We start from the raw sequence: 25,351 nt of genomic DNA on the forward strand, positions 1-25,351 counted from the left end.
AGATAGATAGATAGATAGATAGATAGATTAGATAGATAGATAGATAGATAGATAGATAGATTAGATAGATAGATAGTATCTTCTGAACTCTATACCAGGATTGGAGAAAATCTATCGCTTTTGTTTGCCTAACCATTCCTTCCCTTTCTTGCTAATATCAATTTTTCTTTTTCCTGCTCAGGAGCTAGCATTACCCCACCCCCAAGCCTCTGTGGGTCTAGAGCTATGACCTAGATTTTGGCAAAACAAAACATGTGTCCCTTGGCCATGGTGTTTATTCTCAGGCCACGTGTTCCAGATATGCAAGCGAGGTATGGGAATTTGATGATACCATGAAAGAAGTGGCCCCCTGCCAGGGTTTTGGGGGAAGGGAAGAAAAGAAGGGGGTGGGAGCCTGAGTTATAATCCAGCTGTTCATGATGGTTCTGCTCTCACTTTCCTAGTTAAGTGAGCCAAGAGTCAGTCTCCCTCTTTCTCTCCCTCCCTCTCTTCCTTCCTCTCTCATTTTCACTCTGATTTCCTTAAGCCAGCTTTAACTGCGTTTTCCCCCCATTTGCCATTCAAACCATTTTACCCAGTATCTAGACTGCGCTGTGCTCTCCCCAGTCACAGGAAGTGAGGAGATGACAGAGGCAGGGAGGACAGCGGACAAGGAAGCAAGTCTCCATTTATTCTCTGGAGAATGCTTTTAGTCCTTGCAGGAGACTTGGCAGAATGAAGCACATTTTGCACAGGAGAAAGACTTGGCTGGCAAAAGGCTACTCTCTTTAAGGGGAATGTGGGAACCGGAGGGACCCACATTAGTGGTGTGGGGTGAGGAGGTAAAGAGAAATGAAGCAGGTAATGTGTGGCCATGCCCAGGTTATGTAACGCATCAGCAGGCTCACACAGCAGCAGGTATTGCTTTTTACTATTAGTTCTGTATTATGGCTGGTTCCAAATAATTATTACCTGGTGTGCTTTGGAAATGGCCTTAGTACATGTAGTACCATGGTATTTCTTGTTATTTTCCTGATTTTGTTTTTTTTGTTTTTTGTTTTTTAAAGCTCAGTTAACAGTTAACAGTTAATGGCTGACTGTTTAATACTAAGAATTTGTGTGGAGTTGTTAAAAATCAAAACATCTGGGCATAGGTGCCAGAGATGTGCTTCAGGGAGATCCGGCCTGCAGTCGTGGTTGGAATCTGGAGGAATAAGGGATCTGCATGACGGATTGAGGTGGTAATTACTGTGTGTCCACCTTGTCAGATGGAGTATTGTGAGAGGACACCCGAAGCATCTTTTTTTTTTTTTTTTTTTTTTGGTTCTTTTTTTTTTTTCCGAGCTGGGGACCCAACCCAGGGCCTTTGCGCTTGCTAGGCAAGCGCTCTACCACTGAGCTAAATCCCCAACCCCCACCAAGCATCTTAAGAAGGGATCGTGTTAGCACCTCACCCAAGGCTTCTGCTCTCATTCATTCCGTCCTGTGCTCTGCAGTACACTTGGGTCTTAGCTTTTGAAGGTTGATTTTTCCCAGAATCCCTTGCCAAGTGGGGATGAGTTTCTGCCAAAGGTTGAGGTAGAAGTAGGAGGGGAGGAGGCAGAATTCTTTCCCAGCTTCTAAAGCAGTCTGATAAGGGTCATCCGGCCTTCCCAGAGACTCCCATGGAGCCATTTTTTTTTGTTATCTGCCCTCTTCTGAACCAGCCTTTGTGGTAATGTCAAGGGGTACACAGACCACCTTCCCCAAGGTTCTAGACCCTCGACAGGCCTGGGTGCCATCAACACTAAATCTTCTTCCTTTTTACCTTTAAAGATGGCACCTTGTAATCTCTGGGGTGCCCGTCTGTCTGTTTTCTCAGCCCTTCCCATATGGTGGGTTGCCTATATTAAATGTACTCTTGAAATATCCAGAGCATTTGCTGGCGAATACTTCTAAGAAGCATCCTGTGTCTGCTTTAGACCCCAGAACTTTTTGGAAAGTAGAGATTGAGAGAAGCATGGTCGCGGTTGGTAATTCACTAAGAAATATTCATCCAATAGTTTTGGACCTAATTTTGAGAGTCTTTCATGAAACACCCTCCTCTTCAGCAATAAGCAGACAGCTGAACTTACCATGTTGATGGCTTCTTGTTTCTAACCTGGCCTTCCTTGAGTTTCTTTCCCCAGTTTAAACTTAGAAGCTTTTGCTAATGCTGCCTCACTGCTCAGTGATTACAGTCTTTCCCTAGGCCGTTTAAGCGGTACAGGCATGGTCTCTATCCTCATTTGGAGTGACTAATGGGGCTGGTTACAGGAAGTATGATGTAGCTGGCTATCAGAGAGTTTTATCACGGAGGAATTTGTCAAACAACGTCAGTTTGGCAGAAGCCCACGCCCTGGTTTGGGTGACTCCTGCCAGATCCTTCATGATTTCTTTGTTGTCTTAGTTTCTCTAGGAAACTTCCTGCGATCTCCCCTATCAAAGACCATGTTGTATGAATCCGCTGGCTGGAGCTTACAGAAAAAGGGTATTTTTAATGAGGAGGAGCTCGTAGGAACCACACCTGCAAATGGGTAAAGACAACTTGGTAGAGGAAGCCATTGAACTACAGAACAGTTGCAAAAGCTTTCTCCGCCATCACTATGGGCTGGGGACTTCCTCAATCAACCGCAGAAGGTGGTGGACATATCCCCGAACCTTCGCTCCAGGCTGTGGCGTTAAGAGTTCCTGAATCAGCGGTGGAATGTGGACACATTGCTGAATGATTGCTCTGGGTTGTGAATCTGAGCTAAGAGTTCCTGAATCAGCCGTGTGGGCTACTCCTGGACTTAGGTGGGGCGGCTGTCAGTAGCAGAGAGAAAGAGCACACTTTTAGCAGCCAGCACCTGAGAAGCTACACGATAGTCCCTCTGTGCCGAAAAGGGACCAAGATAAACAGACCACATTTATATACTATCATTGGTCAAGTGAAAGTTTTTGGGTCAAAAGTGCTTACTTTTGTGTATTTGTGATAAGGCCCGAGGTAAGTCTTGAGGAACGTTCCTCAGGTCTGTCCACCCACCTTGGTTTTGGAGACAGATTCTTACTGGTCTTGGGCTAGACAATTAGACTAGCTCTGCTGGCCAGATAGTTCCAGGGAGCTGTCTGCCTTTGTCTCCCCTGCTCTATAGGATTATAAAACCCTGCCATTAAAGCTGGGTTTTTCCATGGGTTCTGATATGCCTTTAATCCCAGCACTCAGGAGGCAGAGGCAGGAGGATCTCTGTGAGTTCGAGGCCAACATGGTCTATAGAGCAAGTTGCAGGATAGCTAGGATTACATAGAGAAAACTTGTCTCGAAAAACCAATATATACATTGTGTATATATGTATATGTGTATATGTGTGTGTACATTTGTGTGTGTGTATGCATGTATCTTTGTGTGTGTGTATGTGTGTACATGTGTATGTGTGTATGTGTGTGTGTACCACTGCACTTGTGTAAGTCAGAGAATAACTACATGGTGCTGGCTTTTTTCCTTACATGGGATCTAGGGATCAAACTCGGGTTGTCAGACTTTATGGCAACTGCCTTTGCCATTGGTCTATCTTGTTGGCCTCAGGTCCCCATGCTTTCACGATGAGCACTGTATATGCTGAGGTAGCCAGACAGCCTCAAAGGGGCTTACCTTTGAGTATAGGTATCATAGCGCAGTATCTATCAGTCTGAGAGCATCTGGTAAAGAATGGTACACATGAATACCATGCTGATGCTGAAGGAAGGCAGGAAAGCCATTCAATTGCTTCTAGTCCTTTTAGCACTCATGGGCTTTACTATCCAGTCTACCCTAAAGATAGACTTAAAACAATTTGATTTGAGTTTCGTTCTGGGGAAGTATGCGTTAGCTCAGCATTGAAGTGAAATCCCTCAAGCACACATTTTAGGCAAACTGAGAAGTTCTAAATTATGCTCAGGGGGTTAAGACAGGCACAGAGAAGCACAGGTGAGGAGGGCTATTGGACAGATGCTCTCCGGGCATTGTTCCCCTGTGGCTGCTCTGTTGTCCCAGGCTTGACTTTGAGGCTGGCATTTAGCACAAGCTTTCTTTTAGTTCCCTAGGTTTCTGGCCATCCACAAAGTCAACGTGTCCTCTACGAACACAGGAGTCCAGTGACAAAAAAAGAGTTAAAAGACAGCAACGATCAACAGGAAATAAAACATTTTTATTGAGTGTCCATGTAATATGTTAAGTCATTTTTTTAACAACAATCAGAAAACTACCATGGGGTTCACTACACAAAGTGAAACAGAATTTAAACCACTTATCAAAAAATGAAGGGAAAGTACAGCTAAGGGGATTGGCTCGCGGGTCACAAGCCTTATGGCAGAAGAAAACACCCCAACATTTCTACGAGACACAGAGAAAATCCACACATAGAAACACTCAAGCAGGCAGTAAGTATACACAAAGGCAACTAGGATCTTTCTAGGGCATCAGCTTCTAAGACTTCACACTGCATTGTCAGAAAGGTACATGTGGCTTATCAGAGGATGGATCTTGGTCAGAAAGCAGGTCCAGTCACCGGCTCACAAGAGAATGATATAGTACCAACTAACTCTATGGTGACAATCCCATGTTGGCAGTGTTGCAAGAGAATGTGCTAGTATTATTGTAATGCAGGAAGTAATGTCAGTTCGGCAGCTCGGAGCTGCGTCCTCGGAAATGTTCCATTGTGTACAACTCAAGTCGGGAGATGATGAAATTAAATGTCAGTGTCTGGTATTTAAGGTGTTCCTTCTCTTTGGTAGGACTTGGTCCCTTAGATAGGAAAGCCCCTCATTTGAGTCTCCTGTTTAAACTGCTGTTTAATCTCACCTATGAGTATGTGTTTCCTATCATCTGTGGTTTTAATGTTGGAAACGTGCTGTTCATCCACAGGGAAGGATTTGCTCCTTGTCCTGTGTGTCTGTTCTAGATCTGAAAGTTTGCTGTGATGGGAGTGAAGCGCAAAGGGTTTGCCTCTTCTCTCATGAGGGAAGAATCACAACCAGGCTTTTGTGTTGTGTGTGTAGGAGGAGCAGCTGACCCCGTGCTTAAAGTCTACCACCAGCCCTATTGGGGATTCTCTTGAGTTTTGTCCAAAACACGGAGCTAATTCCTAAAGATCAAGCACGAGGCCATGCTTAGCATTCCTCCATTTTATTTTGGTAGATGTGAAGATGGTCTCTCCCTTCAGGATGTTGCCGTTCTCTGTGACCTGGAGGTGAAAACGGGCCACAATAGCAAGTGGGAGAAGAGTCTAGAAGCGGTGTTAGGTAGCAGGCTCACTTCCTGAAGTGGCTGTCTACCGGCAGCGGGACAAATGTGACTAGTGCACAGTGTTGACAAAATGCTGTGTGTTCTCCCACACCCGGTCTATGTATCTTTCTGTCCTATGCATAGCTGTTCAGTTCTGAATTGGTCCTTAGGAATGAGAACTGTTTGTGCTACACACATGTTGGGCAGTGCAGTAAGAGGGAATGGCAGTATTGTTACAATATCACTACGGAGTAAGTTGAGTGCTATCCACTGAGGAAACTACGTGTCTAAGCACACGGGGCAGTCACAGTGTTACACAGAGCAGTCCTTAAGACTCATATGGAATGACTAGTGGCTTCATAATAGTGCCATTTACTACAGAATAACATTGAGAACATTTAAAAACTCCTCCTAAGTCAAGCATCTAGTGTACATAAGAGGTTGCTTCAGTTTGCGAGAACTTGTTCTTGGTTTTGTTTCACCTTTGTTTAAAGGACAAATTAAAACTCACGTAAAAAGAGCATATAAAAAGATCACTAGCTGTCTGTTTTGGCTTCGTCGAAGTGCATTCAGAACTATGGCTAACTGTTATATTCCGTCTTTTCGTGGGGTTACAATACTGTCTGTTTACCACAAAGTCACTTTGTGGAATAAGCACAGATTGCTGCGTTAAAAATATTCTGCATTCCTTCTAATCTGGTTTTATATAATAAAATATTTTGTTACAAAGTCTCACGCGCATACCTTTTGGAATCAATATTGGGGTGAAATCCAGATCAGAATTCCCAGGTTGCACGTTTTATATAAATGTGACAATGGAGAGCTATAATTTTCTGTTTAAACAGGCAGGCAATATTTCAGAAACGCTGACTTCTCTCAGCTTCTCCTCCCCCACCCTAACCCCAAACAAAGGCATGCACCACACATACACACGTGCATACACTTTCACACTTGCACACGCACACACAGAGAACACCACCATGAAGCTATGCTAGATGCAGTGGTAGGAACGCATCGGCTCCTGTTCATTGCTTCCTTGACTGTAAGAGCGAAGCCATGGTTTTGGCTTTGCAGATACAGACAGACAGATGCTATTCTGGTTTGTGGCTTTGCTTCCTTGAGGTCAGCCCAGATGCTGCTCAGGTCATGCTATTTGCCTATGAAAGAATTCTACAAAATTGGGTTCGCCTATCAAAGGTGTTGTGTGAGCGAATCTTGGTACTCAAAGGATTCAATAGAAAGCTCAGGTTTAAGTTGTCCTTTAAGATGTTGGTTTAACTGTACTAGTGCCTTTCAAGTTGATATTTTTGCTGGAATGCAGACGATACTATATTTACCATATAATATATTATCAGCTCTCCTATATCTCAGTCAATTTACATAGTTTAAAATAGAACATCTTATTAAAAACATCTAGATATACACAGGTTAGGAAACGCTTACAACATACAAATACACAAACTAGAAATAAATCTTTAGCATACTGGTATATACAACAGTGTGATACAATACATAATTTCAGTCATGCTCTATCTACACATCATATTGCTTAAAAGAAGAGTAGATTTGGAGGGCAGTGGTATGATGGAGGGCATAAGGGCTTTCTACACTTAAATTTGTGCAAATTAAAACAGGATTTGAAGTACCACTGGATTGTATCAGGAATGCATGGCTGGAAACCAAAAGGACCCATATTACTGAGGTATTTACAGATACTGGCTAAAGAGCACTATGTGGGCAGATGCAGAAAGGCTTCGTTTTCCCTTTACTTCTTGACAGCCAGCATGGCATCAACCTCCTCCTCTACCTGCAGAGTGTGCCACTGTGCGATGGGTCGCCGGGGGTTGGCCAGCATGTCTGACCAGTGTCGCAGCTCCGCCCCAGTGCTGTTGTAACCAACGAAGACTTTGCCGATGGCGTCGTTCTTGCCAATCTTGTCATAGTCCAAAACAGTTACCACCACTTGCACTTTCTGAAAGAGGACACACGAATGCACAAGTGTCAGCCAACCCTGCAGGTAAAGCCCTGGGACACACAGAACTTCCTTGGGATCTGAGGAACTAAGGATCCATTCCTGACCACCAGGATGAGGAGGCTGAGAGCTCTTGGATATGGAGACTTCAGCCTGCTTTTCATTGTTCTAGCTCGCCATTACCGTCGCTGTAACTGACACACTCATTGTCACCGCCATCTTGTTACCTTTCTTGTGACGTGGTGGGGCAATGTCTCATGGACCTCGGACTGGCTTCAAGATCACTATGTCACTGATGACCCTGAACTCCTGATTCTCTTGTTTCTACCTCCCAAGTGTTGAGATCACAGGAATGTGCCATCATGCCTGGTGGTCATCTTTAACACATACACATTAATCTTTATTACTTCATGTTATCTAATAACTTTACAGAAGGAATAATTCAGTTATTTTTCTCAAGCGAGCCTACTATTATTTCCACTGTACAGATACAGATGCTGGAAGCTCACGGAAGTTTTTCGACCTGTCTGAGGTCACATGAGGGATGAATGAGTTGGTTTCTACGCTGGTAACCACCGTGCCAAGGTACCTATGAGAGGTTGTGACATGGCTTTACGTGTCTCATTCACGAGCGTTATGGCATGAGGACCTAGGCCATTCTCTTTGTCTTTATTAAAACTTATGGAGTCATCATGCATTCTGATCTCATTTCAAGAGGTGACAGCCAGCATTTTATGTGTAAGTAAAAGAATCTGACCTAATCGTATAATTGTGACCAGGAAATATGACAATACAGTTGAAATCTTTTAAAAGGGCAGTGACTAAAGAAAATATGCTTTTTCTTGAGTGTAATTTTCTTAATAAGCATTGGTTAGTGTATTATTATGCTATTACATATTATTAATTAGAATATTATTATAGTATAAAAGGTATACTCTCTAAAGAGTCCCACAGCCCAGGAAATGAATTTGGTAAGTCAGAATATGTGACGGTTCTGATTTAGACACTGGATATAAAGATAAAAGATTAAAATGCAGTAGCTATATCGATTTGTGGCCAGCATTAAAGGGAAGGAAAACAGAACTGTGACAGCCAGACCCTGGTGAGGATACACTGAGTTATGCTTCTGTAGACTTTGACTCTGAGGACCAAACTACTCCAGCAGTGTGTTGCGAGACACCACTGAGATACATCTTTGGAACAGCAAAAATGAATACTTCTTTTCTGTAGAGCAATTTCCTTATTACATGTGTTTATCACTTTCTGTGTGTGCATGTGTGCAGGTGTATGTACCACACTGCACATGTGGAGGTCAGAGGACAGCTTACAAGAGTTGCTTCTCTTTCCCTACCACGTAGGTCCTGGGAATCCATTCCAGACTATGATGATTGACTGCAAGTATCTTTATCCACTCGGCCACCTCACAGTCACTTCTGTGTATGGAATTAGAATGTAGTGCAAAATGTAGCACCATTTTCTATGGGCAGCCTTGCTATGATGCCACTCTTAAGACAATTGCCTTTCTAGGCTGGGAATATGGCTCAGTGGTAGTTGGGTCATCCCCCAGTACCACAAATAAATAAAATAAGTAAATCGCCTACTTACTAGGTAGTGTTTGGGAACAAGGATAATGTTGGTATGTGTGGCTTTGACTCTCAGATCTTGTCCCAAGCAAATGCACCACGATACAATAACTGTCAGGGGCCAGCCTGGGAGCATGATGTGCAAATGTAATAGATGTTTTTATATTTAGGGCAAACTTGATTATGTTACTGAGGGGAGAGCTGATTAGGGGCACCCTTTGGATTTTTTTTTTTTTTTTGCAGGGGCCTCCATAGTTTATTTCTGCATTTTTTGATGGTGGTGACAATGATATTTTCTGCAGCTTTCAGAAATTAGCATAATTTGCTTCCTTCACAAAATGTTTCAGAAGGATTGAAAAAGACAGACACACAATCTTATAATCCTAGCCTAAGAAAAACTAAATAAACTGTTTTAGCAGGTAGAACACTATTGTCTTTAAGGCAGTGGTTCTCAGAAAGTGGGTAGAGACGCCCTGGGCAGAGGGTTGAACTACCCTTTCCCAGGGGTCATACATGATGTCCTGTATGTCAGACATTTATATTACAACTCATATAACAGTAGCAAAATTCAGTCATGAAGTAGCAACAAAATTAATTTTATAGTTGGGGGTCAGCACAACATGAGGAACTGTATTAAGGAAGGGTCACAGAATTAGGAAGGTTGAGAGGTTGAGAATCACTGCTTTAGAGAAATACAAAGAAGGGGGAAACAGTGGTCTAGGATTGAGAGAGAGGGGGAGGGAGAGGGGAGGAGGGGAGTGGAGGGGAGGGGAGGGGAGGGGAGGCCGGATGCAGCCAGTGGGTGTTTGCTACTTCCAAACCCAATCAGCCTCTTCATGTTGGGCTCATGTTCTCTCTCCTTTAAAATGCTGCCCCAAATCGAAAATTTTATTTTGTTTTTAATATGCCTCCCTTTCAATACATTTGTCCTTTCTGTACTTCAAAGGTTGAATGTATTTTTATAGGTATAGGATTCTAGCCCAAAGGAGTAAGTTTACAAGATTTTTTTTTTTCATCCCAATACCTTGTTTGGTGGAATTTAAAAAAAAAAATGCCAGGAGGTGTTAGTTTCCATAGGAATAAGGGCCGAGGACTCAAAAAGTTCACTGAGCAGATATTGCAAAATAAATTATGGTAGAAAACTGATGTTTCAAGGATTGGCCAGAAGGTCTGAAGTGCTCACAGGTTTAGAGTACTGAAGTACGTAAGTACATGTAATTTTCTAGCATGTGAAGATATGTATGAGCTGGTTATATATCCACCGCGGGCCAACGTGAGAAGGGACACTGGCTATTTTTGCCCTACAGAAGTGGATTTCTTATTGTGGCCTGGGAATGAATAGGCAGGTTTGTTCTCCCTTAGGTTTCGGATTCCATAGACAAACTTAATGACCTAGCAAAGTGGTTCTGATGGTTTTCTGTTTTCTACCTTCCCTCTGCTCAGCAGAGGGCAGCTTGCTGTACCAGCTTCTCACGGCTGTGCGTCTGTCATGGCCTGCTTGGTGGGGCTCAGGCACCGCACGAACGGGCATGGCAGAGCCCTGGTGACTCACAGGGTCATTTATGGGATCTGAAGGCCTGCGACTGGGTAGAGGGCCACACTCATGTCAGACCGTACCTGGATTTGCTCGAACGGAACTTCAAAGCTGAAGGACTCGTTGTAGTAGGGGTTCAGTGTGTTCTTCTTAATCGTCGTCTTTTTCTTCTTCAGCCTCTTACCGTTCTGCATCAGGTGAATCTTCACGTAGGGATCTGAAAGACAGACAGGAACTCTAGGAGCTCAGGCGTGGATTTTTGTTGTATCTGAAACATTCTAGTATGGTTTACTGTGTGTGTGGTGGTACGCACACCACACTGCATACATGCATGGAGGTCAAAGGACAGCCGTGTGGAAGTCAGTCTTCTTTATCTTCCGAGTGGGTCCTGGGAATCAGACTCAGGTCATTAGGTCTGACAGCAGGGACTTTCATTGTCTGTACCTTTTTGTCATCCAGAGTCACATGTTTTAGATCATACATTAGCTCAGACAAGGACCGAACCCCAACAGGTAAGTGATTACATAGCTTCTATGTAATCTGTTGTAAAATGTCAAGCATCTTTTATTGAGAGGCTTTTAAGAAGCCTGGGGCAGGCTTATTGTCATGTTAGCCGAATTTCCGAGTTACATTTGGAAGGGAAGAACCGGGGCATGCTGGGAAACCAGCTCTTTGAGGGGGAACTGTCCTGACATGCAGCGTTTGCAGATTTCTGTGGTACAAGTGTACTCACCATGGCCCATTTTAAGCCACAAACGGACTAACAACTGGCTTGTAAAATCTGTGGGGATTTAGCAACTGGCTTTTGTGAGCTGGCTACGGCTTGGCCATAGCTTGTTAGTGCATGGGACTAAACCTTGACAGGGAGAGGACAAAGGGACCGCTTCATTCACTGTTTATTCACTTACACAGCCAACACTGGAGTGGTCAATACGTGTTGGGTCCTCTGATCACCGATAGGGGCAGCACTGAGCACAGCAGGTCTCTGTTTCCGTGATGGGATCTCAGAATGTGGGGTAATAGATACTAAGCTTTTAGAGAAAGGAGACTCCTGCGAAGTTAGAAGCTGAGGAGCACAGTGCAAGGGAGGAGCCGAGCCAAGATCTTTGGGAAAATGGCAGCGATGGTAGAGTGCGGGGTGGAGCAGGGATAGGACGACTCTAACTACACAGAAGACATCTCTGTTTGGGGGCGCTAAATGGGAGGGCTGAGGAAGAGAAGTCAGTGATCGTGATTGCTCACACTGGAGCTCTCTCTCTCTCCTGTGCGTGCGTGCGTGCGTGCGTGCGTGCGTGCGTGCGTGCACGCACACTGTGTCTGTATGTACAGTGTGTCTCTCCTTGTGTGTCTGTGCATCTCTCTGTGTATGTGTGTTTGAGGGAAAGGGTGAGAGAGAGACAGACAGACACGGAGAGATCATACTGAGCCTTCATAGGTTGCAATAGCTTCCTTCAAGGGTGTGCAGGGAATAAGGGAGAGGCTGATACCCATGGAGGGAAAGAGAAAAGGATTTTCAGAGCATTTTCCCTTAAGCCTCATTGGGGAAAGGTAACTAACATAATACACCAGACCCTGGAGGGGCGAGGCAACACTCTCTTAGAGCTTTCATTACTAATGGGCGAATGGCATACCTTTACTTTGCAAGAAACCATGACTTTTGAAAGGAATAAAAAAAAAAAAAAAAAACCACTCTGCTGTTTTTCTTAAGAAAAATCCATTTCATATATAATGCAAGTTCATTATAGAAAAATACCAGAAGGCAATGATAAAAAGAAAAAAATTAGTATCATCTAAGATAACTACTGCTAAGCCGTTCGGATTTTTTTCTCTTGCCTTTCAGAGCTTGAGGTGGGAGAAATATTACAGCAATCTAAAGCCCACACGGTTTTAGAAAGTTGCAGATGAAAAGGTTGTTTTTATCTACCTCCCTCTGTACCACAGTAGAATATAACTCCTGAAGGACAGAAACTATATCTGCTACATATATTCACCACTCTATTTTACTGAAACAATCTGATGCATAATAAAATTTGGGGGAGGGGGTACTTGTGCGTGCTATGGATTTATTCTGCCACCCAGCTGCACCCCCCCCGCCCCCCCCCCGTGGTTTTCTCTTTGACCGTTGAATGAACAAGTAGGAGGTCGTGTAGGCCTCATGAGCTAGGTTCTTTCTCTTAGTCCTGTCTTCTTATTTGTGCTCAAAGCTACACATTTGCATGTATGTAGATTGGGGATTTTCCCCCTCAGTGCTGCGCTCAGTCAAGAGATCTTTTTTTTTTTTGGTCCTACAATCTGAAGTCTGGCTTCTTTGTTTTCTCCAGTCTTTCCCACTCCATCTGCTCCTCGGCTGCCCTGATTTCAAGTATCCCCTGGTTTCCTCAGAGTCTGGTCTTGAATTCTGGTTGCTCTGCAGGTGGGTCCAATCCCTCCCTTATCCCATCAGTGAGTTCTGTGAGATTCAGCCTTGTTTGGTTCTCTGACTCCTTGCTGAGACCTCTAAATAGGAAGACAGCCATGTGGTGAGTCATACCTATGCTTTGAGGACACACAGATTTTTTTCTTTTTAAGCAAAAATCACCTCTCCCGCAAAGCAGGCCTCTGAATGGTTACTGTTAGTTCTGTTTTAGGGGCTATCCGTAAAGCAAAGCAAATCCCTGTTAGCTCCCAGAGTCTTGGTGGCTTAAAATTCCTGGCACTTGTGTCATAAGATGCAATTGTACGGAGATGATACAATAGGCTATAATGAGACTTAGTAATGTGGCTTTCCCCGAGCTCTGCAGCTAGACACTAGGCATGGTGTTGGAACATCCTTTGGGGTTTTGGAAACATGTACAGTGTGGGGAATTATGCGAGCACTGAGACTGGGCTACCCCGTCAGGCACTCTCTGTCCCTGTGGCTTGTGGGTCTCTCCAGTTGCCAGCAGCAAGCACTCATGGTTATCTTCCTCTTCTGAATACTGACAACCTTTCTTCAACACCATCTCATATCCCTGCTGCCTCCCAAAGAAGCACAGGATAGACCACGCCCTTCATTTATCTAATTTGTATTTAAGAATACTAGTGTTTCTTTTAAAACTTTGGAGTAAAGATCTTTTTGCCTGATCTCTAATTTCTAATGATTTCTAATGTCTGGCTGCTACTTAAACAAAAAAGACTGAGGGCCAGCATCAGGACCCGATGACCTGGATCCTAATCCTTGAACCACAGAAAGATAGAATGAGAGAAGTGACATACAGAGTTGTCCTCTGATGTGCACATGTGCATCATGGTGCAGCTGTTCCTGTACTCACAAGTGATGAACACACACACACACACACACACACACACACACACACACACGGAATATAAAGAAGGACTTTGCTGCAGAACTTGGTAGTCTGGGTCACTATCAGGTCTCTTATTTGGTTTTGGCCTCTCTGACACTGGAAATCATTGCATAGCTGTCGTTTTTCCTGTTAGGCATCATGTTAGCTAGACGTTTATCTCCCTCTGTCATAACAGCTATTCAGACTCAGAGGCTTTTCAGGACACTGTAGTGAGACCACTCTCAAGCTTACATGTCAGCAACCCTTTTTAATGTACCAAATTAAAGTTTGTGTTCCTACTGTTCACAATTATGGTAGGCAGGATAATAACTCTTGCAAAGATATAACATTCTAGTCTTGAGAACCTGTGAATATGTTGTATGGCAAAAGGGATAAGGCAAATGCTATTAAAGCCAAGACTTTCAAATGAGGTCAGCCTGGTGTTTCCAGAGGGCCTACTACTCTTCATGTAAGTCCTTGAAACACAGAGAACCTTTCCTGGCTGTGACCAGGGCGTGACAACACAGGAAGAGCCAGGTATATGCCACTGTAAGTTATTTTTGACCAGTTCCGGCTGACCTGGAACTCACTCTGTAGCTCAGGCTAGTCTCCAACTTCTGCCACAGCCTCTCAAATGTTGGGTTTACAAGAAAAAACTACCAGAAAGAAGGGACCAGAAGCTCAAGTATGTGGATGACTGCTAGAAAAAATTTTGAAATGACAAAAACCAAGGACTGTCCTTTTCTTTAGACCAGTGGCTCTCAACCTTCCCAATCCATTAATACACTTCCTCATTTTGTGGTGACCCAACCATAAAATTATTTCATTGCTACCTTACAACTGTAATTTTGCTATGTTATGAGTCATAATGTAATATCTGAGATACAGATATTACCCCCCCCCCCGTGAGAGTTGTGGCCACAGATTGAGAATCACTGCTCTAGAGCTCCTAGGAAGGAGGACTACCCTGTCCACACGTGTGTCAGGCTTCTTTTTAACATGTCCCATTGGGACATATAAATTGTATGTATTTATCATGTGCAATATGGCTTTCAAAATGTGTGTACATGTGGAATGGCTAAATTGGGCTAGCAGGCTTAATTCCTGTACTTACTTTACATGGTAAAAACACTTATTATGTACTTAGATTTATAAGAATCCTTGCTTATTGATATATAATATAATATTATCACATTATACAATAGGTTTCTTCTACTTATTCCCTCTCTTCTTTAACTGAATGTGCAATTTCTCTAACTCCGTATAACTATAAAAAGGTACATGTATGCTGTTTCAAGACATGGACTTGGTGATTATTTTTTGCATAGTGTCAACAGAAAACTAATAAAGCAATCAACTTTGAAGAGATTCTGTTTATCAAGCAAAATGTGAGGATGAGAGTCAAGTTGCTTCCAAGGTGTGTGTGTGTGTGTGTGTGTGTGTGTGTGTGTGTGTGTGTAGTGTGTGCACATGTATGTATGTTTCTTGGGACTGAACCCAGGGTCTTAGGCATGCTAGGTAATAAACTGAGTGGCTTCCTCATTTCTTTTACTAGATCTCAAAACTGATCTTTTGAAAAACGTTGATGTTCTTTCCTCTCTCCTAAAAAAGTAGTTAATTCTGATCTTCAAATCAAAAACCTTCAAAAAAAGTTAAGTTCTTTTAACAAAAATAAAGAAAAACAACATTGAGCATACCATCCCAAATCATAGTAATATGCATACTTTTTAGAATCTATGTATAACTAGTAAAATTGGACAAAATATGATCTGAGAATGATTTTTATAAGGCTTAAGACAATAATGGTCCTTTACACTGGAAGTGTAATTTATGTTTTTATAAACTATTTATCATCTATCTGTCTGTTTCTCTCTCCATTTAAAATTATATCATGTTTTCATACTACAATTATCCCTTTGTTTTTTCTTTTTTCTTAAGAACCCAGACCCAGGTATATTGTCTTAAAACCTGCTGCTGGTTGTGGTATAGGGCAGGAAGCTTTGTGGAGTGTTTATAAGTACAGACGCTGAAACTGGACTGATTTGGATCTTGGCTCTACTCCTCATAGTTCATAGTTGTGTGGTCTTGGAGAAGTTACTTAACCTTTTTTTCCATCATGGTCACTCCAGATATGAATTGGGGACATAATAATAGCTAATTATAGAGTTATAAAGGTCAAACATGTGAAAACTCTTCAATATGAGGCTGACAAATGTCATTCTAATGATGCTTTGGTGCAAGTGACAGCTAAGGCAGCCTCTGTGAGCCAGACACCCTCCCCTCGCCATCCCCCCCTCCCCCAGCTCACTTTGCTGACCTTCGGCCCACACCTAGCAAGCAGGGAAAAAAAAATCTTCTTTGCTACAGAAGTTAGACTGTCAGGTCCTAAGCCGCCCTTCCCCTAAATGGCAGTGCTGCTGACACTGTCCTAAAGGGACTCTGGCCAGGTAAACAGAAGGACTGTTATTGGTTAAATAAGCCTAAAGGTTTCTGTTCACCAGGAACTTCCCTAATCCTCCAGAAACCTCCCTTACCCTTCCCCACAAAAGGTCAGCTACATTTGCCAAGGGTACTGAGTTCTGGATCAATCCGGACATTCTGTATCAATTCAGACCCCCACCCTGCTAACTGTCACATTCAATCTGCTTGCTTTATACTATTGTGCTTTTTCTCCCTGTACCCCAAGTTCTCATAGATTGTCTTGGCCGTTTGATTCCCCCAGTACATTTTTATTTCTGCGCACAGAGCGGTCTAGTTCAGTAGTCCATCGCTTATAGAGACAAGCTCTCCTAGTGCCATGACTTCTAAAGCAAAGGGTTGACTCATGAAGAGTTTAATCATGCATGCAATCAAAGGAGGAATATTCCTGCTTTATGAAGTGGCCTTGAAATATAAGATGGGAAACTACCTTAGCAAGGTTTTTCCCCTGTTCTTGAAATGAATGTCTCAAAGGACACAGAGCTGGGAAAGTAAGGTCAGAGCTGTAAGCAGAGTGTCATGGCTGATGGTCTTGGACAGCAGGGGTCAGCACTCGGAGAGTCACCTAGAATGTTGGCACATTTGGGCATATCATGTATCAGTATTAATTAATCCTTTCCTTGTGCTACTGAAACTGGGGAAATAGAGAGCTCTCTCTCAGCTCTGAGATTTATTGACAGGGATGGGGTGATGCCCGTTGTTGGTAAGTCCCAGATCTGTCTCCCTTTTCTTGTTAATGTTTGTTACTGAGAGAAAGAAAATCTCATAGTAATTTGGCTTCTTACTTCTAGTTTCCATTTTGCTACAGAACCTTCTTTCCTGCCCACCCACTGTTTAACTCACCCTCCCACTTCCCTCCCTCCCCCCCTCTTTTCCTTTTCTTCCTCCCTCCCTTTTTCCCTTCCTTCTTTCTTTCCCCCTCCCTCCTTCCTTTCTCCTCACTTCTCTCCCTCCCTTTTCTTTTTTTTATTCTTTCTTCCCTCTTCATCCCCATTTCTCATCCAGAGTGAGGAATGGGAAATTGTTATGTTATGGGCTACCCTAATATGATTTGTCGAATCATTTGTTGAACCTTGTACCAGGCAGTGATGACTTGGAACAATGAACTCCATCGGTTAGAGGAGCATAGAGGCTCCCTGTCTGGTGATGAACGGTCTCGTTTCCATAGCTATTTTCTTTTATTTATTTATTTATTTATTTATTTATTTATTTATTTATTATTTTTCCTCCATCTTTATTAGATTGGGTATTTCTTATTTACATTTCAATTGCTATTCCCTTTATCATCCTGAATGAGATAACCCAATCACAGAAAAACACACATGGTATGCACTCATTGATAAGTGGCTATTAGCCCAAATGCTTGAATTACCCTAGATGCCTACAACAAATGAAACTCAAGACAGCTGATCAAAATGTGAATGCTTCATTCCTTCTTTAAAAGGGGAACAAGAATTCCCTTGGGAGGGAATAGGGAGGCAAAGTTTAGAACAGAGGCTGAAGGAACACCCATTCAGAGCCTGCCCCACATGTGGCCCATACATTTACAGCCACCAAACTAGATAAGATGGATGAAGCAAAGAAGTGCAGGCTGACAGGAACTGGATGTAGATCTCTCCTGAGAGACACAACCAGAATAAGGCAAATACATAGGCGAATGCCAGCAGCAAACCACTGAACTGAGAACGGGACCCCCATTGAAGGAATCTTAGAAAGGACTGAAAGAGCTGAAGGGGCTTGAGACCCCATATGAACAACAATGCCAAGCAACCAGAGCTTCCAGGGACTAAGCCACTACCTAAAGACTATACATGGACTGACCCTGGACTCTGACCTCATAGGTAGCAATGAATTGCCTAGAAAGAGCACCAGTGGAAGGGGAAGCCCTTGGTCCTCCTAAGACTGAACCCCCAGTGAATGTGATTGTTGGGGGGGAGGGCAGTAATGGGTGGAGGATGGGGAGGGGAACACCCATATAGAAGGGGAGGGGGAGAGGTTAGGGGGATGTTGGCCTGGAAATCATAGCTATTTTCAATAACACAGGCCTTGTGTGACAAGATTTATGGCTGCTTGGTCTGCCTTTGCCTTGGAGGATCTTAAGACTCTTCTGCAACTCTGTCACCTGAACATCCCCTTCTGAGTAAGTCACAGGATGGACAGTGTGGGGTCCAGTTCTGTTGTTTGATTATGCTCACAACCAAGCACGATGAAAAGAATGATCATTGGGGTTGGGGATTTAGCTCAGTGGTAGCGCTTGCCTAGGGCGCGCAAGGCCCTGGGTTGGTCCCCAGCTCGAAAAAAAGAACCAAAAAAAAAAAAAAAAAAGAATGATCATATATACTCACGCTTGCTCATATTAATATAGGTTTTCCAATAGCCAATTTCTTTCTAACGGATCTGGCCCTGGTGTTCTCATATCCATGTCTAGGTAGGATGACCTGTCACCTCCACAGTGTCTCAGGTACTGTAGTCACTCCTACTCTCCAACTCTCCCCCACTGGTTCTAAATACAGAGCTTGGAGACAGGGTCTCATAGAGTACTCTGGCTGACCTGGAACTCCCTATGTAGACCAGACAGAGGTCCACCTACTTCAACTTCCAGAGTGCTGGGCTTAAAGGGTCATAGCACCACCTCTTGACCATCCCTGCCTTTGGTCATAAGTAAGAAGAGAGACGCCATTGCCACTTCCTGCTCTGGTCACTGTCCTTCCTCCCCTAGGCTCCCGAGCCATGCTGTTTAAAACACCTTGCCTGGTCTTGACGGCTTGTCTTTGGAGGGGCTGTGACAAGGGGAGTCTGCAGCAAGCATTAAAAGGTAGCTCAGCACGTTTCTCTGACCAGTAATTCTCAGGATCTGTTATTGGCTCTTCTCCTTTATCTCATTTATTAGATGATACTTTTCTCTTTTCTTTCCTCTGCCCTGAAACTCTCACTGACATAGCTTATGAGATTGCTACTCGTTATTTTAATTTTATCATCATTATCATTAGTATTATTTTAACACATTGGATGAGATCTTTCTCCCTTGTGCTTCTCTTCTCAGATGTCCTACAAAGCAACCTGATACTCCCTATGTCACTGTTCGCTCTGCTAAATGGAGTTCCTGACCATAGTTCCTAGGGCCTGGACACTCTGCACTAACACTGTTGTCAGCTCAGGTTTTGCATGCTGAGCTATGACCCCAGAAGCACGTAAGCTTTGAGCTAACTACCTGGCCTCAATGGGCAAGTAAGTGTTCTTCAGAAACAGCACTGACCATGTGATGTGCCACAGCCACCCCAACTCTTCTCTTATCCTTCAGCCAGAAAGTACTGCGTTTTCTCTCTTCTTCTCTCCAAGCCTACCCTTTGCTTTAGTTCCAAATTCCTGCAGCTAAAAGTTAGAGCCTCTGGGGCCACCTGGGACTCCTTCTACTTCTGTACATAGTCTTCACAACTTATTACTACTATTCCTCCACAGTGTTTCTTTGGTGGGGTCTTTCTAACCTACAGTCATTGCACAAGACCAGAAATTCCACCTGCAGTCGTCAATTTCAAGCAATCCTTCATGTAGATGCTAAAGCCTTTAAGGGCCTCCATCACCCCTGAACCCAGCAGAGTATGTCTGGTCCACCCTAGCAATTGCTTCATCTCCCATCCCTGATGCTCAGCGCTCTTCACATGGACCTTTGAACGCTGTAACTCCTGGCTTCCTGCTCTAGCTGGTGATGCTCTTTCTTCGTCTGTCCTAACTTTGGCTTACCAACCACCTGCTCCATCATGATTTTCCTGAGTGTTCATTTTTAGAGAGTGGACAGCAGCACCTTCTCAACCAGCAGCTTTGAGCATATCCTCTCTGCCTGTGGCCTTGTCTTTACCTTTTTTTCCCTTCTCTTTTCTGGTATTGGAGGATTTCTGTGGTACTTGAATAACATAAAAACAATCTTCTTGGGAAAATGTTGTGGTTTGCCCTGAAGTTATCTCTGTTTGATGCTAATTCCACTGCCCCAAGGTCAGCTGCATAGTCCTGTGTTCAGAACTCAGGTTACTTCACCAGAACCAACTCCCCATTGAAATTGTAAAGTATAAGTGAGTGGCATGAACAGGATAGAAGGAGGGTTATCTTGGGAGGAGAAGGAAAAATGGGCAGGAGAGATCTTTGAAGGAAGAGGAGGAGACTAGGAGAGAGAGGAGGAGACAGGGCAGAGGAGAGGGTGAGAAGCCATGGCAGGTGATGTTAAGATTCTGCTCTGTGTATTTACAGGTTGTTATTAATGTTCCTAAGGGATGGATGGTACCGGGCTTTGTATGTTTAAGTGGGCAATTATATCTTACCAATTGGGTCAAAGATTATTGTGTTGTGTGTTCTTTTATGTGAGGGTTTGAGTGTAGGAAAGTGCATGGCTGGGATGTGATTCTGCCAAGATACCTAGCAGATACCTTGGGCACCGCGGTGCGAACCTAGCGGGGTAAAAGACAATGAACCATCTTTCATTTTTATATTTTTACAACAATAGGAAAACGTGTTTTTAGTAATATGTATATACATATATATATTTATTTATCATCTATATCTATATCTATATCTATATCTATATCTTTATCTATATCTATATCTATCTTAAGTGATGAACTCTGGGAAGGCCAAGCCAAGTACTGGTAAGATCAGACTGTCTCCATTTCTGTAGTATACTCTACCTTAAAACCCAAGAACACTGCCACCCACTTCTACCCTGAGGCAGTTCTAATGTCAGTTTGTGCTAACTTTGTAGAAATGTAATTGCCAAACAGCTGGCTCAAAGCAATGAGATCTAAAGGAGGCACTAAAGGCTTTTTGTATTTACAATGAGAACTAGAAAGTGGCAGTTCAATGCTGAATAACGCACGATGCCTGCCGTTTTAATTCTGACAATTTTGCATAATGACACTGTCTTCTTCCTTAACGACCACAGTGACCGTGGACCCTGGTGACCATGGCCTTCTATTTCAATGATGGCTCTCTGGGTGAGAATTAGCCTCAGCACGGCTGCTTTGCTTAATGCCTTCTGAGCTGGTACCCCGCTTCTGAGTATTTTCAGATATTATTCCTTTTACCCATTATTCTTTGGATAATGTTCACTGAATTCAACTTACATTAGCGATGAAGAAAGCGATAATTATATCAGTTAGGGCTCAAGTGATTGGACAAGCATTTCTAAATAGTTTAGATGAGAAGGTTCCTTATAGGCTTTCTAAGAGCAAAGTCTGGAAGTGGGGCTTTGGCGGGATATCTTTTCCCTACTTGGTTTTGAGTAATAGAACCTCTGAAGTTTAAAGTGAGAACCAATTTACCCAGCTACACCCATTTCCTCTAAATGTTCTTTGACACACGGTTTCAGATCAGAAAAAAAAAAAAACCCAAAAACCAAAAACCAAAAAACAAACAAACAAAAAAACCCAGTGAAGGTGTGTGTTTTACACACCAAAGCAGACCTGGACTCCAGATTCTCCCAGCATCCCTCAGTCCCTACCTGGCACATCCTGCCCCCAACCCTGAACTTTCCAGCCCAGTGGCTGGGCTGCCTTTCCCCCAGAGGCTCTTTGCTTTACAACCCAGACATTTTGGTTTTATCCTTCTCCTTCTCACCCTCCTCCTCCTCCTTGTTCTCCTTCTCCTTCTTCTTTCTCCTCCACCCTTTCCTTCTTCTCTGTGTGAATGATTTCTCTCTTTCTCTTCCCCCTCCCTTCTGTCTGCCTCCCCATGGTGACTTCTCTGGGCCCCTTCCTTAAGGCCAGTGACCCCCTCCCCCCTGCCCCAGCAGTTTCCCAATAAACTTGAATGTTTATATATCTTAATCTGTCTTGAATTGACTTATTTCACTGGTGGGGAAATAACACATCTAGCACACATTATGGCTGACTGACGACCTCTTGATTTTTAGAGGGTGTATAAGGAAGTTCTATAGGAACATCTCAAGCTGTGGTTCTCAGTGCGGGGGAACTTCTGGAGATGTCTGAGTACACTTCACATGTCACCGCAGAGAAAAGGAAGGCTGCTATGGAGATTCAGGGGATAAGGGCAGGGATTCTGCTAAACATTCTACAGCACATAGGATAAACCACAACAGAAAGCAATTCAAGACATCAATAGACATGAGGTTGACAAACTCCACCATAGAATCCACTCTTACTCTCTATTTCTCTTCAAGACACAGCTGTGATGAGTGGGCGAGTGGGTACGGGAGCTGCCTTGACCAGCTTCACCAAAGTAAAGATAACCATGCAATGGGGCCTCAGGACAACCAGGTAGCTTGATCCTGCATCCTTCTCCCAAACTGCCTACCAGTCATGGCCACACTCCCATTCTATGGATGAAGGAAGGAAGATAAGAAAATGGAAAAAGAAATGTTGTCTTCTTGTCTTGTATTTTGGGTTATTCTTATCACAGCAGCTCGGCGGGGTCCATAGATAATATAAATCCAGTGACGTCAGCAAGTTCCAGCGTTGCCCATATCCCTGCTGTCTTTTCTATGGTGTCAATCTTAAACTGCACGTGGTAGCCTTGATGGCCTTCCTAGGTTTTCTTGTTCAGAATACAAATAATAGCCCCAGCTGCATCTCGCATGACTACAGACAACTACCAAGGGTGAAGAGTCAATACACGGAGTTATCAAGCAAGCCCAGGTTGACTCTGATTGTAGAGCAGAGGTAAAATCTTGCTCTAAAATCCATCTGCAAAACTAGATGTTCTGGCTGAGCTTGGATCTAAGTCCCAGGTCCCTCCTCTTCAGATGAATAAGGAAGAAGGACCACACTGACACACTTTTGGAGTGGATGTCACATCTTCTCCATTTAAAGTTCTATGTTAAGAGTAGAAGAAAGGATGACTCTCAACAGCATTCAGAAGGGCTTTACCAAAGTGGGGCTGGAAGACAGGAGGGAACCAATGAATGTTTATGGAGTTTCAGAAATGACCTCTGCCTAAACTTGGGAACGTAGACATGGGTATTGACCAAGAGACATTTCTCATATTCAAGCAGATTCCCAGGAATGGACCATTAAGCACTTGTCTCAATGGCCAAGAAGTGGGAGAGCCTCCTGTAGAGTTCAACATGGTAAATTTAGACTTCAGCATTTCTTTGCCAAGTGCAGTTTTTTTTCCCCCTTCTGGGCTTAGTGAGTAAACCTGGCTCTATCAATAAGCTGATTGTTTAATAGTATACAAATAATTAAATAGTGATCAGGCCCAAAGAACTAACAATTTCCATTTCTACCACTGGCAGTTTCAGCATATTTACGTGAGTGGATCTTTATAAATAATTCATAAGTATTCGGAGAAGACTACAAGACATCATTTGCCTCTATCATTTAAAACGGCTGTGTAGATTAAAATGTTCCCTGCAATGCTATAGCAAGGATGCAACCTTAAAACTATATTCTGGGGAAATTTGTCTGCGTGCGCATACAATTTAGAAATGAATTTGCATGGGTTAAGTGCAGTGCTCACTAGAAGAAAACAACATTACATAAGTGACTACCACAGAGAAAACCAACCCCATTTTAATGAGACAGATCGGAAAGCAGCAAAGGCTGATTTCCTTCGTTAATGGTGGCAGCATGCTTTGAAGGGACAAAACGCACACAGGCAAAGCTGCTATTACGAATTAAATGGAGAACATTTTTTTCTTTTTACACAGTGGTGGTGGAAACCACCACATTCCAACTATCACTTTGAGGACCATCTAATGGTTTCTATGTGACTTCGAGCTTCCTGAGTGACAACATGGGGGTGCCCAGACACAAAGTAGAGGAGAGAAGAGCCCAGAGAGAGGGGAGCTAGCAGAGAAAGGCTCCACAAGTGGGGGGTGTGTTGTGTGAAATAAGAGAACCATGAGCATACAAAGCTGCGCCTGGAGGGGAGGGAGTACAATATGTTGGAATGATCCACTGTTTTTTTTTTTTTTTTTTCTGTTCAGTGTTTTATAGATGAGTTTTTCAACTATAACTCAAGCTTATTAGGAAAATCGCTCACGAGTAGATAAAGTAGTAATTACGTTTGGCGCTTTCTGGATGGCTACAAAGAGTTCGGTGGAATGACCAAGGATAAACTGTTTGTATGAGCTGACTAACCAAAATCCAAAACAGAGATGGTCCAATGATTCAGTAAGGGAAACAAAATTCCAAACAACACATTTGGCTCGGAACTTTTCCTCGTTGGGGGACTTTGGCGTGGTCTTTCAGAGCAGAGGGAAAGGGCCTTAGAGAGATACCGTATTTGAAAAAACCTAAACACTTCTACTTGATAAAATACATGGGCGATGCAGTTGCTCGGTGATGTGCAACGATGTTTAAGTAAATTTGACAAATGCATGCTACTTGGTATGTGCATAAGGGCGGCTTCCAGGCAATGCAAACGCAATGCAAACAAGTACAAATGGAAGCAGCTGTGAACAGAGCTATCCTCACATGCCTTAGGCCCAGATGGGGTGGATGCTGTTGATAGGGGTCGTTATCTATGTCATCTAATTCTTACAGTGGATTTACCAGCTCCAATCCTCACAACATTCCTTCAAAATACCCGCTTATCTTAACGTCTGCCATCTATGTGGTAGGAAGTTTATGGACTGAAATGCCTTTAAGATGGAAGGTTTCTAAGGAATTTAGGCCTCTCCACAGGTCTAGGTATATGGTACAGGAGGTAAGGTAATGGCTGCTATGCTGGGTCCAGTCTTAGGGTTTGTTCTTTAGCTTCAGAAAGGAAATGTCTATGTCTCTACCCACCCTTTTTATGTCCCAAAGGAACTTTTGGAACCCACAGACCTGGAAGAAGATGAACAACACAGCCTTTTGTTCATTAGAAAAAGGGACCTTAGAAATGGTCAAAATCTGCCCCACCTGGGGATCTATCCCATATGCAGACATCAAACCTAGCCAATGTTTCAGATGCCAAGAAGTGCTTGCTGACAGGAGCCTGATATAGCTGTCTCCTGAGAGACTCTGCCAGAGCATGACAAATACAGAGGCAGATGCTCACAGCCAACCATTGAACTGAGAATGGGGTCCCCAGTGGAGAGTTAGAGAAAGGACTGAAATAGCTGAAGGGGTTTGCAACCCCCATAAGAAGTACAACAACTTTAACTAAGCAGACCCCCCCAGAGCTCCCAGGGACTAAACCACAATCCCAAGAGAAGAATACGTGGATGGACCTATGGCTATATCCGAATATGTAGCAGAGGATGGCCTTGTTGGGCATCAATGGGAGGAGAGGCCCTTGGTCTTGTCA

General features: G+C 43.4%; 1 protein-coding gene across 2 annotated transcripts in view; it reads right to left on the reverse strand.

Annotated features, from left to right (window-relative positions):
- Window positions 1-4,142: 4,142 nt before the first annotated feature.
- Syt1 (synaptotagmin 1) overlaps window positions 4,143-25,351 on the reverse strand; it is a 340,885-nt gene continuing 319,676 nt past the window's right edge. For both annotated transcript variants that reach the window (XM_032912229.1, XM_032912219.1), the window contains exons 8-9: window positions 10,412-10,545; window positions 4,143-7,211 (exon numbers count right to left, since the gene is read on the reverse strand). In XM_032912229.1, coding sequence (XP_032768120.1) covers window positions 7,005-7,211; window positions 10,412-10,545 — 341 coding nt within the window. In that variant the 3' untranslated portion in view covers window positions 4,143-7,004. The remainder of the gene's footprint in view (window positions 7,212-10,411; window positions 10,546-25,351) is intronic.

The sequence above is a fragment of the Rattus rattus genome, chromosome 1, assembly GCF_011064425.1.
Source record: "Rattus rattus isolate New Zealand chromosome 1, Rrattus_CSIRO_v1, whole genome shotgun sequence".
NCBI lineage: Eukaryota > Metazoa > Chordata > Mammalia > Rodentia > Muridae > Rattus > Rattus rattus.